This window comes from Lemur catta, chromosome 7 (genome assembly GCF_020740605.2).
Source record: "Lemur catta isolate mLemCat1 chromosome 7, mLemCat1.pri, whole genome shotgun sequence".
Lineage (NCBI taxonomy): Eukaryota > Metazoa > Chordata > Mammalia > Primates > Lemuridae > Lemur > Lemur catta.
Window position 1 is genome coordinate 21,893,661 of NC_059134.1, and position 15,760 is coordinate 21,909,420.

At 38.4% G+C, this 15,760-nt stretch overlaps 1 protein-coding gene across 2 annotated transcripts in view; it reads right to left on the minus strand.

Moving 5' to 3' along the window:
* UBE4A (ubiquitination factor E4A) overlaps positions 1-12,139 on the minus strand; it is a 33,803-nt gene extending 21,664 nt beyond the window's left edge. The window contains exons 1-8 of one of the 2 annotated variants that reach the window (XM_045556368.1): positions 12,046-12,139; positions 7,350-7,511; positions 4,352-4,525; positions 3,622-3,734; positions 2,224-2,376; positions 1,557-1,716; positions 933-1,135; positions 537-728 (exon numbers count right to left, since the gene is read on the minus strand). In XM_045556368.1, coding sequence (XP_045412324.1) covers positions 537-728; positions 933-1,135; positions 1,557-1,716; positions 2,224-2,376; positions 3,622-3,734; positions 4,352-4,525; positions 7,350-7,470 — 1,116 coding nt within the window. In that variant the 5' untranslated portion in view covers positions 7,471-7,511; positions 12,046-12,139. Of the gene's footprint in view, positions 1-536; positions 729-932; positions 1,136-1,556; positions 1,717-2,223; positions 2,377-3,621; positions 3,753-4,351; positions 4,526-7,349; positions 7,512-12,045 lie in introns of those variants that run through there. The other variant, XM_045556369.1, reaches the window with a different exon arrangement.
* Positions 12,140-15,760: the final 3,621 nt, after the last annotated feature.

Consider the following 15,760-nt stretch of genomic DNA (forward strand, 5'->3'; position numbering starts at 1 on the left):
TCACTATAGTTTGCCAACCCCTGTTTTAGAGAGTTGTGATGATTACATGGGAAACAGGAGACTTTACACTATCCCCAATTCAATCATTTAAATGCTTCATGTTGGCTAGACTTCTATTTTAATTTATGTGTAGAAGCCCCAATAGAGAAGACATAGGAGAAGGGAGGGAAAGAAAAAAAAAATTGGGTTTATAAAGCTACAGTACAGTCAAAAAATTTTAGGGGAAAAAAAAAAGATTTTAGGAGCTTAGGTCATAAGAAATAGCTCAATGAGAAAAATGAGGGTTGAGAGGAGTGACAGTACTACAGCACAGGCAAAGAGGAGCAGCAGCTGATTCTCACCCCACACAAGGGCTTATCCTCTGCGCTCAGCACATGTTAAACAGAGGGCACTTTCTTTATCTGATTATGGTAAAAGCCAACCAGATTAATTTGCTTTCCCAAACAAGCTCAAGCAGCCTTATCTGTAACTGCTTCCTGAGGAAACTATTTAATCTAAGATCAGGGGGCTAGGATACCCCTGGTAAACAGTTCCACCTGATGGATGTTGGCCTCTTGTACTTTGATCTCCTGGGGACTGGAACGAGATGGATTCAGGAAGTAGCCATGATTTTCTACAACACCTGGAGTCTTTAATAAGCAAGAGATATTCAGAATTACTCCCAGCAAGGTCTTCTGGTACATCTGCCCATTATTAGGGTCCTTGGGCTGAATATATTCTACAAAAACCTGTAACAGAAGACAAGTCGTACTTACTTACTTGTATGGTGAGATAGGGTGATGGGGTGAAAGGGCCTCAAAGAGTTAAGTTTATACAACAACCAATCTATCTTTCTCTTATTCTATAGGTAATATTATAGTGTACTCAGGAAAGAGAAACATCAAGTATTACATCTCCAGCTCAACTGAATATATACCACCTTTTAGACCTACCTTTGCCAAATCCTTTTGCCTAGTGAAATAAAGAAGAATATCCAGATATGCATACAACAGGATCTGGCAGAGCTCTAGATCTTTTATTCGGCCCAATAAAATATCAAACACTGGAATCATGACTTCTGGAAATGTTCGAACTTCCTCATCTAATATCAAGGCTTCAATGACCTCTTCCAGAAACTCAGTTACATCTTCAAAATCTAACAGAAGACAAATGAGAGAGAAAGGAGGCCACAGGAATTTTTACATGCCTTTATACACTGGCTCTTTACTTCTGATAATTATAATTTTTTTTAGAGATTGTGGGGGGAGGTCTCATTATGTTGCCCAGGCCAGAGTGCAATGGCTATCACAGGTGTGATCACAGGGCACTATAACCTCAAATTCCTGGGCTCAAGGGATCTTCCTGCCTCAGCCTCCTGAGTAGCTAGGACTAAGAGGCATGTGCCACTGTGCTCAGCTTCATTCTATTGATATTCAACCTCAAAGATGAAGGTGAGATCTCTCTTCCTTAATTTATACCAGAACCACAATGGCTCTGAGACTTTCTAATGCAATTAGTGAAATTTCAGATTTGAAAATCAAAATGTAGAAGCGCACAGATCTTGCTTATATACTCACGGGCTCCTTGAATGGCTTCCAACATCAAATCTACCAGCTGCTCGTGGATGTTTTGGTCAACGTAGATCTCCGGGGTGAGGAGAACTGTTCGGGTATTGGACACAGTGAGATTCCTACACTGCACTGCAAAGGGTAGCAAGTTCTCTGGAACTTTGGTAATCTGCAAAGAACATGAAGAAGAGAGAGAAGAGCCTAGCTCTATAACCTGGAACAAGGGTAGACAAAGTGAAATGAATGGAAGAGCTATTGGATGCCAAAATAATACTCGTCTTCTGTGGATACTTGAAAATTCATGAGAGATTCATTCTCTGGCTTAGGGAATAACCTACCTGTTAAAATTCCAATCCTGGAAGTGTCAGGCTTAGCCTACTCTAATATTTATACCTCAGTGGAAATGAATTTATGAGACCTTTTCTAAGGGTGTGATTTATAAAGAAGTTTGTAGAGAGAATGCTAAGCACTGATTAACTGGCGAGGGGGTGGACCCCAAGCCACAGAAAGGAGACTAAAGCTTTAGAAGACAAACTAATAGTGCCTTTAATATCTAGTTCCAAACATAGTATAATGTATATAAAGTGATATTAAATACATTGATACAACTCTGGTTTACATGCTAAAGTCATATCCAAGAGGACAATATAGTATTCAATGAGGATTATTCCTTTACCTCTTCCTTGGCTCTTTGGAAGCAGGAGTAAAGGTAGCAAAAAATGTGCCTCTCCCCTGCATCTCGATCAGCAGAGAGATTCAACGTTGTAGAAGAAGTCATGTTAATCAAGTGATTGCCTGGATCTTGAAGTAATAAGCGAGCAAAGAGGGCCTATTAAGAAAAACAAACAAACAAAAAGCTAACCATTTCAAAATTAATCTTAGAACATTAAGATATAAAAAGTAATTCTGACAGAGGTTATTGCAAGAATCACAGACTTGGATGTAGAATGAAGTAGGGAAAAAAGGATCCAGTATCTTATTACTTTAGAAAATATTAGAAAATTATTGTATATATAAAGTTATCCTAAATCAAGCCGAGTGTCTAGCATAGCCCCAGCACAGAGTATGCACTAAAAGACTATTTGTTGAATGGTGTTAAGAATCAGTGATTAAACTTCTATGTGAAATCTACTATTCTGTGTGATTGCTGACCTCACTCACACTTGATAAACCACAAGTTGTCATGTGTCTTCCCTACCAAACTTATTCCTTTAATGTTAATCAGGCATCCAAGGTAAAATACACTCTTTTGATTTTGGAAAATGGTATGGTTTGAATATTTGTCCCCTCCAAAGCTCATGTTGAAATTTGATCCCCAACATGGTGGTGTGGCCTACTGGGAGGTGTTTGGGTTGTGGGGGGTGGATCTGTCATGAATGGCTCGGTGCTGTTCTTGCAGTAGTGAGTTCTCACTTGAGAGACTGGACTAGTTCTCAAGGGAATGGATTAGATTCCTCCAGAGTGGTTTGTTACAAAGCCAGGATGCCCCTCAGGTTTTCCCCTCCTCACAGTGTCTGCTTCCCCTGTGATCTCTACTATATTGTGACACAGCATCAAAGTCCTCATCTGAAGCCAGGGCCGTGCCCTTCAACTTCTCAGCCTGCAGAACCATGAACTAAATAAATCCCTTTTCTTTAAAATTACCATCTCAGGTATTCTTTTATAGGAACAAAATGGACGACGAAAGGATATGAAGAAGAAAAAGAGATGGGCCTTACTTTCAAGAACTTAAGTGTCCAATAGAGGAAATAAGACAGGTACATAAAAAAGCCACAACGTGAGACAGAAAGTGGCAATACCCATAAGAGATGCATAGACAGATTACTCTAGGAACTCAGAGAAGGGAATAACAACTCTTATCTGGCAAAGTTTTGTAAATAAGATGGCATTTTAACTGGTTCTTAGAGGATGGATAGATTTGGACATGTGGCCACAGTAGATAAGAAGATTTCAAAAGAGGACCACCACAAACAACTCAAGAGATGGACTTAAGTGAAGCTGGAGAATGCTGAGCAGAGTTTGGCTGTGTGGCTAACTTCTGCTGAGGGCATGTGTTAGGAACATAAAATGGTACCTGCTCAACATTGTTCATATCAAGGCAGTCTTGATCTTCCAGCTCTACTGCCATTTCTTCCAAATATACACATCGGCTGGGGATGCCATTCCCACTTTTCAAGCTTGGATCACCTGGGAAATGGTTTTAATCTGACAGGTTAAGGATAATGTTTCTGTCTTATACAGACAACTGATCTTGACAGCATTTCTCTTGAACTCCAAGTTTGACTCAGGCAATATCAGAATGATTCCAATACACAAAACAGCATCTGAAGATTTAAATCTTTGTTCCCTTCCAGCCACAGAGAACGGGCTTTGTTATAAATCTAACATCATGACACTAAAAGAGTAAATTGCATACATTAGTAATAACTTCGGGGTTTAACCACAGAGGAAAAACACCTCTCACAGCTTCTATGGGAATATCTGGGTTACCTCTGAGAAGAAAAGGGTTTGGCTACCATTCCCATTTCCCTTTTAAGGTAGTAAAGGCAAGTAGCTATATGGTGCAGTCAGTACCAAAATGGGAACGAAAGTTACATCTGTGTCTTACTACTGTTTTTAGGTCATACTAAAAGCTTCACTGAAATATAAAACCTGTGTTCCAGGGATTCCAGTGAGTGGGTTTGCATCTAATCATTAGAAGGAATAGGTTTCTGTTATGTCTAATGATTAGAGCAAGTTTCTAGCCCAAGCCAAAGTAGGAAGAGTAGAATAATGAATAAATTTGCTACAAGTCTATAACTTACTGTTGTCCAGAGTAATGAGGAAGATCCTTTGGATCATGTGATTGATGTTGAGTTGCTCACATATTTCCTGCTGTGACCGGAATGAGCGGCTAATTTCAGCCACAGAGTAATCAAATTCATCCAGGCTCTCTGATACACTATTATCCGAGTCATCTGGGCTAGCTGGAAGTTCATCTGTCAGAAAATGTAAACTGTTAAATGTTACATGCCTCTCTTTAAGAGAGAACCAGTATACTATCAAAAATGATAAATGTAACCAAGACGAGGATAATTTCAGATGTGAAATAAGTTAATTATCTAATTAGTGAACAAATCAAGTCAAGGAAGTATAGGTTTTGAAATCTCTGGCTACAGATCCTAGCACATTTTATAAAGTAAAAGTTTTATTATCTCTACCCATAATTATACTTCACACTGCCAAAAATAGCAACATTATCTTCTCTACAGAATTTTAGTGAACAAAGAATTACCTAAGAGATCAAAATGTCTTTAATTATTTTAAATGTATGGCTTTTTTCTGATTTCAAGAGACCACATTTATTTTTAAGAATTCCAAACTATACAGGAAAATATAGTGTAGAAAGTCTCCACTGAAACAATTCACTAAAGACAACCACTTCACTTAACAGTGTTCCAGATTTTTTTCCTATTCTGGTGCTAATGTTCATTACTATAATCTTTAATTTTTTTGAAAAATAGGATCATATGATACACAGCGGTTTTCTGTTTGCGTTTTAACCTAATCAGCACCAATACCTTTCTGGGTTAGGTCATTTAGAGGTCTACCTTACTCTTTTCTTTTCTTTCTTTTTCATGGCTTGGACAATAGTTCATACCTCATTCTTCTCAATAGCTGCATAGGACTGCATCTTTTGTGTGCACTGTGATTTTTGTAGCTACTTCTCAACTGATGAACAATAGGGTTGTTTCTAATTTTTCATGATTTTAAATACTGTACTAAATACAACTTAACTTTTTGTTCACATCTGTGAGTATTTCTGTAGCATAAATTCATAGAAGAACTGTTGGGTGAAAGAGTTTGAAAATTTAAAAAGTTAACATTTACTACCAAGTTACCCTCAGAAAGACTGCTCTGTGTGCTAACTCAAAAGTATATGAGTTGGTACCTATTTAAATTCACACAGTTCATAGGTAAAAAACTGAATCTTTTTTTGAGACAAGGTCTTGCTATGTAGCCCGGGCTGGAGTGTAGTGGCGCGATCATAGCCCAAGTGATGGCCTCAAGTGATCCTCCCACCTTAGCCTCCCGAGTAGCTGAGACAACAGGCACGCACCATAATGCCAAGATTTAATTGTTATTTTAATTGGCATTTCTCTAATGATTGGTGAGACTAGATTTTTTAAATCATTTGATTATCATATATAAGTTGCTTACCACATCTTTTGTTCTTTTTTTATTCTCTCTGGTTTGTTAGTTTTTTATTGACTGAATCCCTTTCATTTTTTATAAAGCAACTTCAGAGGGTCTCTCAAAATGGCACTCATGCTGGATAACTATAAAAGTAGTGCTATTTACCAAAAGCCACACAGGAGTCTATATCTGCTTTTCTCTACCGACAGAGTGGTGAGTTTAGTAAAAGTGAAGCCAAAGGTTTTGGCAGAATACTAATTGCTGGTGGCAAACAGGTTGGACCTGGTGACATGATAAACTCAGTGTAAACAAACCAGGATGAGGAGGTGCCAAAATAGTAACAGAAAGGCATGTGCTTGACTTGTCCCCTCTGCTTGGTGCCCAAAATGCTCCCAACTCTAGCCAGCCTATGTCTGTTTACAGCCAGAAGGACAAGTGTTGTTGCCCAGCTCCTATACTCTCAAATTCTCCTCTGAACTCCTACAGTGATAGAAGCTAAGAATCTTTTTAGTAAAATTTCCCTCAACCACGTACTGATAAATTATACTTTCTATTTTCTTATTTTTCATATTCTTCACTCATCTTTCTCTTCTACAATCTCCTAATTCAAGATTTTCTGTTCTGAGCCTGTATAATAGAAATCTAGGAGAGATTTCAAAGACTCAGAAAATCACGTTAAAAAGTCAGCATTGCATTTATTTTTCCCTTGCTTCATCCATCACTCACCTTGTCTACCACTCATCTGTTTTGCCTTTACTTCCTTTTTATTCAATCCTAACCAAAAGGCAAGGCCACAAATTAGCTATGTATCTGAGTGGTTTTTTTTTAAATAAACAAAGGAAAAATGTAAGCATTTTTCTTTTTCTCAAAAGAAAAACACTATTATTCTTTTTTGAGAGAGGAGAATGGGAGCAATTTCTGGTTTGAAAGATTGTGAATATCCTCAGAAGACTAACACATGTGAGAAATCTCACTCTAATTCTTCTAATCTATGTCTCCTGACAGACGGAAGCTGGACTTAATCTTAAATTTGGTCCCAGATAAGGAAAACCATTCCGCTGATTAGTGAGGTATTATTGTGATTTTTTTTCCATTAAGGCCAAAAATCTGATTGATTTTTTTTAAGAAGTCTGTCCTAACAGCAATAAGCTACAAAAGAGGCCTCCCAGTGGAACAGAAGCAGCACTTCACTTGAGAGGGCCTTTGAAATGCTAAGCTTAAGAACAAATCTCATTTGCCTACAGGTCAAAAAGCTTTTCTAATTCCTCCTTTTACATCTGGTTTCTATAGCTGCTTTCCACACCTATACCTACCACTTTAGTTTCCTATGTTAAAAAGATTTATTTAAATAGTTTTTACTAGGTTATTAAAAAAAAAATAAAACAGCTTGACAGCTTTGGGATCATGACTGGCATCTGTTACTAGGAATCCACCTGTTATCTGATCTTTTTTTTAATGCAAGGGGGAGGACAGGAGAGGGGAGGACCCCAAAATAAAAACCAACATAAAAACCAACTTCTGCCCCAAACTTACATTCCATTTGCAATTAAGGACTCAAAGGATACTTAATTTGGAAAGACCCCTTTCTAGGTCATCTTATCTGCTGTTACTGGCTTCTCCACTTACCAGATTGTTGCTTCAGCTGCTCTTTTTGGATTGCTGCGAACTGCTTGGCATCAGCCAGGGAGCCAAAAAGAGCAGCAAAGGGGTTACTTGAGATGTTGTTGTTATTCTCCTGGTCTGTCATTTCACTTTAAGGTATCCTCCATTCAGACCTAGGGGGAGGGGCTATACAAAGGACAGGTATTGGACACAGAAGGGCAGGTAATACAATAGCTGTAATATACCCATAGTTGTTCCTTTTTCCATTTTCAAGTACAATACATTTAAAAAGGTTTTGGGTTAAGACTTTCCAATTCCTACCCCAAACCTCAAGACATTTTTGGCAAAATGGTTACAAACCTACCAACTGGACACAGTGGCCTGATTTGGGGACAGCTAAAACTAAAAAGCCTAAAAAATGTTCAGCTGGAATGCATTTATCTGTTGACATTTCTATCTGCTATACCTTTAAGAAACTATGCTAAGTAGGAAGAATTATTGAAGTTAAGGAGAGAACTCACCTACTAAATTGCAACAACAAAAAATGTGACACTTAAAAATAATAAGGCAAGAACTATAGATTTCCCATAAGTCACTAAGTTGGCAGAGTAGTTCTCATTCACTGTGGGGAAGACAAGGTGGTACCTGTTCAGACTTCTAGGACTTAGGGTTGGAGCTAGAAATTCCTTAGCTACATATAAACTAAATGAAAGCCCATACCTTAGATTTGGAAGGCAAATTAGGATCAGAACCATATTAGCTGTATGTTGTGGGTTTTCAATTATCTATTAAGCAATCTATCTATTCATAGGATTACAACTACTCATATTTCTTCCACTAAAAACTAAACAGTCTTCACTTAATTCTGTAACTTTCACTGTTTCTGATTTTTTAATACTGGAGAAACACAAATTCCAAATCTCAGGTCTACTGTGTACTATGCAATAGATATATACCTCAAAGGTATTTAGTAGAGCTGACTGAACTTGCATTTGCACTCTTCTGATTACATTTCCTCATTCAAGGCCAAGTGAACTCAGTGGCATAACGGGATAAGCAGAGCTCCCTGAAAGGCCTTCTCCCCTTTCTCAAATTTTAAGGCCACAGCATAGAAATACCACCTTGAAAAGGGTGGGAAGAGACAAAGGGTATGAATATTCGGCTTATAAGGACGTTGAATTGTTACAAGGACAAAGGCCTTAGAAAGAGTGAGGCCATGGGTATAAGGGAAGAAGGAAAAAAGAATATTTGGTCTACCTTTAGCTTACTGAGGTAAGACTCCTTACAGAATCATGTTAACAAAAGCTAACACAAGTCGAAAAAGTTACCCTATTTACTGGAGGAAGAGATTATAACTCTTCTTGACAATTCTGAGGCATCTCCACCACTGGCTTCAGGCTCCTCTGCACATGGTTCCTGCATAACAGCTAATGGCTAATTAGCTGTAATGACTTAGGCAGACAGTCTAGTCTCCTCCCAGCAGGGTGCAGAGCTTTAATGCTTCAAAGAATTGAACTGTTAGATGTTGCTCTATGTATTTTATTTTTTGCTATGGATATTTTTATCAAGCTTACTAATACCAAAAAAGGAAAGATGTCAAATTTAGTGTTGGAATTAATGACCATGAGAGGGTTTGAGAGGGCTTTTCCCCATGTTACCACTGCATAAGCATCATTGTAACTCCTAATTAATGTAGGTGCATCAAGAATTGTCTCATTGTTGGCTGACCACGATTCTACTTCCATCCTAAGATACCCTGAATTCCAGAGGTACGCAAAAAGTGTAGTGAGCTCTTGTTATTTTCTGTTTCCACAACATCATCCTCTTTTTTCAATGGTACCCCAATTTTTCCTTCAGGTATCCATTCCACTTAGCTCATAGGTTCAGAAGGGGTTGAACTCACCCACTAGCTCCAGGTATGGTCATATGAGTCCGGCCTAGGTAAAAAGAATATGGCATTTTCTGGCCAAAGTGATTGATCCAGGAGTGGGCACAAGGCACTATGGAAGCCTAACAGAGTCAATGAATACCAGCTTCAGCCTGTGGCTGAATCTATAGAAAATGGAGGTTTTTTTTCCTGCTTGGGTTGCTAGGCTGGTAAGATATAAACCTAGAGTTGCTATCTTTACACCATTTAGAAAAGGTCTAGCCTAAAAGTAAGCCAACATATAGAAAAACAGAGTTAAGAGATGGAAAGAGAAAGTCTTCTGGACTTTTCAGTTATAAAATCCAATAAATTCCCCCAAATTACATAAGCCAAGCAACTGAAAAGAATACAGATTATTACAAAGGACATATGTCACCTGTACCACATAAGCAGAAAGCAAGTTGAAAGCCAGGAATATAGGACATATGATATAGAAAAGCTCTTAAGATTATCAAGACAAAGAATTTATTACCATAAATGGCATTATTTCCTCCTTTCTCAATTCTATACTGTCACACTACATAAAGAAGCTAGCTTCCTACGACATTTATTTTTACTAGGATTTTAAACTTTCTACATTGTATTTCTAAGCAGATTTTTTTTTTGAGACAGAGTCTCGCTCTGTTGCCTGGGCTAGAGTGCCGTGGTGTCAGCCTAGCTCACAGCAACCTCAAACTCCTGGGCTCAAGCAATCCTCCTGCCTCAGCCTCCCGAATAGCTGGGACTACAGGCATGCGCCACCATGCCCGGCTAATTTTTTTCTTCTATATATATTTTTTTAGCTGTCCAAATCATTTATTTCTATTTTTAGTAGAGATGGGGTCTCGCTCTTGCTCAGGCTGGTCTCCAACTCCTGACCTTGAGCGATCCTCCCACCTCGGCCTCCCAGAGTGCTGGGATTACAGGCGTGAGCCACCACGCCAGGCCCTAAGCAGATCTACCTTGCTAGACTGTATGTTCTTTGAGTACATGTTCATATCTGATTATTCTTTCTTCTGTGTCTGAGATTATATACCACAATCACAAATCCTAAATATTTATTGAATGACTCAATCTTACATGTAGCTATTCATGAACTACTTGTAATCAATGGTATCACCCATGATCATACTTCAAGGTAAGGGCTTTACTACTTGTCTTGGGTTGCCGTGGAAGGTCAAGCTAGCAGGCCAGATGGTGCGGCTCTTTGGTATCTCAGCAAAGAATACAGAATGAAAATAAATCTCTGCTGTTATCTCTACTGTCTGTGAAAAACAAAAACATTTTCAACTACCTTTCACTAAGCTCATCTTTTTCATATGTATTTCAAATCTGTGCACAAACTATTTTCATAGAAAACAGGCTAAAAGTATGTAGTCACTTATAGAAAAGATTTAAAGGAAAAAGGAGGACTGATCACTTGATGAGAACTTCTGTGGAGATGCCAGTTTAGATTTGTTCATTGGACTTACAAATGTAAATAAGAGTACCCAGCTATAACCCATCCTAAAAGAAAGGTCTGATAAAATGGACACTTGATATTTTGTTTGTTTTAGTATTCAATAGTGTCATTGGGGATTTATAATCTCCTATTTTCAACTGCCATACAGAGATACAACACTATCCTTTTGTCAGCTTTTGAGATGGTACAATCACCAACCGTTTGAAGCTTTTCGAATATGTCCTCCTTGAAAACAACTTCACTCTGGTGTACCTGCTGCAAGAATCTACAACAGCCATCCTACAAAATTCTCTCCCCTTCCCTTGATTCAAGCTTTTACTTATAAACAGCACTGCTAATTCTTTAAGGGCCCTTGTTGGCTCTCGTGAGCACACAAACGTTTTAACATCAGACTTGGTACAGACTGTAAGCAGAAATATCTGGAACACTTCATAAAACTGGGATTGTTAAAACCAAGCTCTATTAAATCACACTCTGTCCTGGTGAGCAACACATACGTCAAACAAAAATAGGAATTAAACAAATGTTTTCATTGGCATATGTTTCACCCAATACTTTGAGGCCATGCTAATGTGGCAACAAATTCCTTCAACACATCTATTTGCAAGCTAGAAGGATCTCATCAAGTCAAAAGGCAGACAGCATTAATTCTTGGGTTCCATTTTATCTTAGGTGGGCTCCCACGTGGAGCCAAAACATTCAATGACAGTGAAACTAAACACATCCTTGCTTTCAGAATAAAAAACTGATCCCAAAGGGAAGACTCATCAAATATTAGCCCTCTGAGCTGTGGTCACTCAATTTTAGAAGTGTCTTCGAAACCCTAGGAAAAAACGGGGCAGAGTGCCAGGAAAGTTGTGAGTGGTGAATATGGGTCACGTGCCTTAAGAAATGTCAACACTTTGACATATGCATTCAACTGGTTTGATTACTACGAATCGTGATAAATTTTATCTTCTTGACATCTAGCTATTTGTCGACTACTCTTAATATTTTATCCTTCCATGTTCCATAAGGGATTCGCAGGAAGAGGAGACCCACCCGCTAGGCACACGTTCTAGAGAAAGGAAGTCAAAAGATAATGCAAGGACAGTATTCCGGCCTTTGCCAGGAGGGGCTTGGCAAAGTGGGGGAGAGAAATGTTCAGAGAGACACCAGAAGTTGGGGCACTGTAAGGGGTTCCAAATCAGACAGGGTCAAAGTTCATGAAGCAAAGGGTTCCTGGTCAAGAAAGCACAGGAAAAAGAATTTGGAGGAGGTAAGAGTGCAGACGCCTGGACTGGCATTGGACTAGGGGAAATATCCCACTGCAGATTCCACGACCCCTCCCCTCAAGCTGTTTCCCCTCTTACCAGAGCCTAAAGGGCCAGCAGCGAAGACACCACAAAGTCTCAGCGGCCGAAAGGTTCCCACTTCCGACTAAGCACAGCAACCGGAGCTTACGTCATCACCAAGCGCCCAAGCTTGTGGAAGCTAATCCCCGCGCCGGAAGCGGGTGTGTGCGCCGGAGCTTGCTACTGGCGCGCAAACACTCCCTCGGCGCATGCGTCAGTTTACTTGCCGCAGGCTAGGGGAGGGGCAGAGGTGGCAGGAAGTGGCCTTGGGATGGGATTTAGGGGCAGAGGTGAGGTTGACCTGATCGTTAGGTTTGGAACTTAGTGGAACTTAAAGCTGGGTCTTGGAAACCTGTGTGTCGGAGTATGGAGGATAAATACAACTTTTTGATCCCTGGCGCTGCTTGCAACTTCTGTGGGCTTATGCTTTCTATTTTTCCCACCAGTCTTTTATCTTTTTGAAGCAGCTTCTGTTACTCTTCGTAGATTATTATTATCTAAGAAGCAATAACAATAACGGCAGTAACAGTAACGAAAAAAAGTTTTGTTTTGTTTTTTTCCACGAGAAATGACTGGAGAATATAACGAAAAGTTTTGAGAACGTATTAGGTGCAGGGCAGTGTGGATCTTTGATTGGATTTCAATTTTCTTATCTGTAAAGCAGAGACAGTATACATCCTACAAGGTTGTTTTGAGGTACACAAAACTATTTTTCAAGAGTTAAGAGGCCGGGCGCGGTGGCTCACGCCTGTAATCCTAGCACTCTGGGAGGCGGAGGCCGGAGGATCGCTCCAGGTTAGGAGTTCAAGACCAGCCTGAGCAAGAGCGAGACCCCGTCTCTACTAAAAAAAAAAAATAGAAAGAAATTACTTGGACAACTAAAAATATATAGAAAAAATTAGTCGGGCATGGTGGCGCATGCCTGTAGTCCCAGTTACTTGGGAGGCTGAGGCAGAAGGATCGCTTGAGCCTGGGAGTTTGAGGTTGCTGTGAGCTAGGCTGATGCCACGGCACTCTAGCCCGGACAACAGAGCGAGACTCTGTCTCAAAAAAAGAAAAAAAAAAAGTTAAGAGCACTGAGCAAGTGAAATGACAATTCACAGAATGAGAGAAAATATTTGCAAATCGTATGTCTGATAACGGATTACTATCCAGAATATACAAAGAACTCCCACAACTCCACAACAAAACCCCCAAATAATTCAATTCAAAAAAGGGCAAAGGAGTTGAACAGACATTTCTCCAAAAAAAACAAAAAAACCCCAGTCAGTCCCTCAGTATCCCTGAGGAATTTGCTCCAGGATCCCCTTGGATCCCCTTGGATACCAAAATCTACAGATGCTGCAGTCTTTATATTAATATAAAATGGTATAGTAGTTGCATATAACCAACACACATCCTCCTGTATACTTTAAATCATCTCTAGGTTACTTATAATGCCTAATACAATGTAAATAGTTGTATTGCTTAGGGAATAATGACAATAAAAAAGGCTGTATGTGTTTAGTATAGATGCAGTTTTTTTCCCAAATATTCTTCGACCCCTGGTTGGTTGAATCCACAAATGCAGAGGCCGACTGTACGTACAAATGGCCAGTAAGCACAAGAAAGAATGCTCAATGTCACTAGTCATTAGAGAAATGAAAATCAAATCATAGTGAGATACCACTTCACACCTGCTAGGATGGCTATTATCAAAAAAAGGGAAAGTAATTGTTGGTGAGGATGTGGACAAATTGGAACCCTTACGCATTGCTGATGGAAATGTAAAATAGTGCAGACTTTTTGGAAAAGCAGTTTGGCGGTTCCTCAAAAAGTTCAGTGTGGTACTAAACCATATGATCCAGCAATTCCACTTTGAGATAGATGCCCATGAGAATTGAAAGCCAGAACTCAAACAGATATTTGTACAACAATGTTCAGAGCAGCATTATTCATAATAGCCAAAAAGTAGAAACAACCCAGAATGTGCATCAACAGATAAATGGATAAACAAAATATGGTATATAGATACAGCCTTAAAAAGGAATGAAGTTCTGATACTTGCTACAACATGAATGAATGAACCTTGAAAACATTATGCTAAGTGAAATAAGCCAGATACAAGGGGACACTTATATGTGGTACCTAGATTAGGCAAATTCTAGGTACCACAGAAAGTATAGAGACAGAAAGTATAGTAGACATTACCAGGGGTTTGGAGGAGAGGGGGAGAGGGAGCTATTGTTTAATGGGTTTAGAGTTTCTGTTTAGGATGATGAAAAAGTTCTGGAAATGGACAGTGGTGGTGGCTATACAATAGTGTGAATGTTCTTAATGCTACTGAATAGTACACTGAAAATGATTAAAATGGTAAATTTTATGTTTTGTACATTTTAACACACACACACACACACACACACAAAAGCACTGTGCTATCTTTGAGTGCCTGGCTACCACTGTTCTAGTTGTTTAAGATATCATAGGGAAAAAATACAAAATTTACAATTTGGTGAGAGTGGAGTGGTAACATTGCACTTAAAATGAATGGACACAGATCAACCATTTAATAAATCTTTCTGGAATAACTTGGTAGATAAAAGTTGGTCAATATGTTAGGCTTTACACTAAAATTAATTCAAGATGGGCCAAAGTTTTAAATGTATAAAATGAAACCATAAAAATGCTAGAGGAATGAATGGGAGAACTTTTCAAAAAGAATAATCTTAAAATGGAGGAAGACCTTTCTAAATATGAAACATAACCTAGAGGCCATAAAAGACCAGTGAATTCTACTACATACAAATATTTGTAAAATGTGCATGAAAAACCACCCACAAGCGAAGTAAAAAAAAACAAAAAAACCCCCACACATAACAAAATCAGAAAAATACTTGCAACCAATATCACAAAAGATCTAGTTTCTCAAATATGCATGGGGCTGGTGCAAGTCAATAAGACAAAGACCAAAAATGTGAGCCTATATTTCATGAGAAGGAAAAACAAATGGTTCACTATAATTTTTAATAAGAAAAATGTAAACTTAAACTACACTGAAATGCCATCAGATTGGCACAGTTCAAAAGTTTAATAATACACTGATGGAACATGTATGAGTGAAAGGCACTTTCATTTATTGTCATTGGTATTATACATCGATACAACTTCTATGAAGTGCTATTTGGCAATATTTAATAAAATTACAAGCACAAATACAAGTACAAATACAAGTGCCTAACAATTCCATTTATTTATATCTGTTACAAATAGTCTTATGCATGTTCAGAATGACATTTATTGTTAGAACTAAAACCATAGAATTCTAAAAACTATAAAAAGAAAACAGCAGAAAATCTTTGTGACTGTGGGTTTGGCAAAGATTTCTTAAACGTGACACCAAAAGCACAATATATGAAAGAAAACCTCATTAAATGTACTTCATCAAAATTCAAAGCTTTTGTGGTTTAAAAGACACCATTAAGAAAGTGAAAACACAAACCACAGACTGGTAAAAAATATTTTCAAATCATATATCTGATGAAGGATTTGTATCCAAAATATATAAAGAACTCTTGCCATTCAATAGTAAGAAGACAAACAACCCACTTAAAAAATGGACAAAATGTTTGAATCGGTATTTCACTAAAGGTATATGAATGGCTATTAAACACATGAAATATTATAAGTCATTAGGGAAGTGCAAATGAAGACCACAATAAGATACCATTTACACCCATAAAATGGCTATATTAAA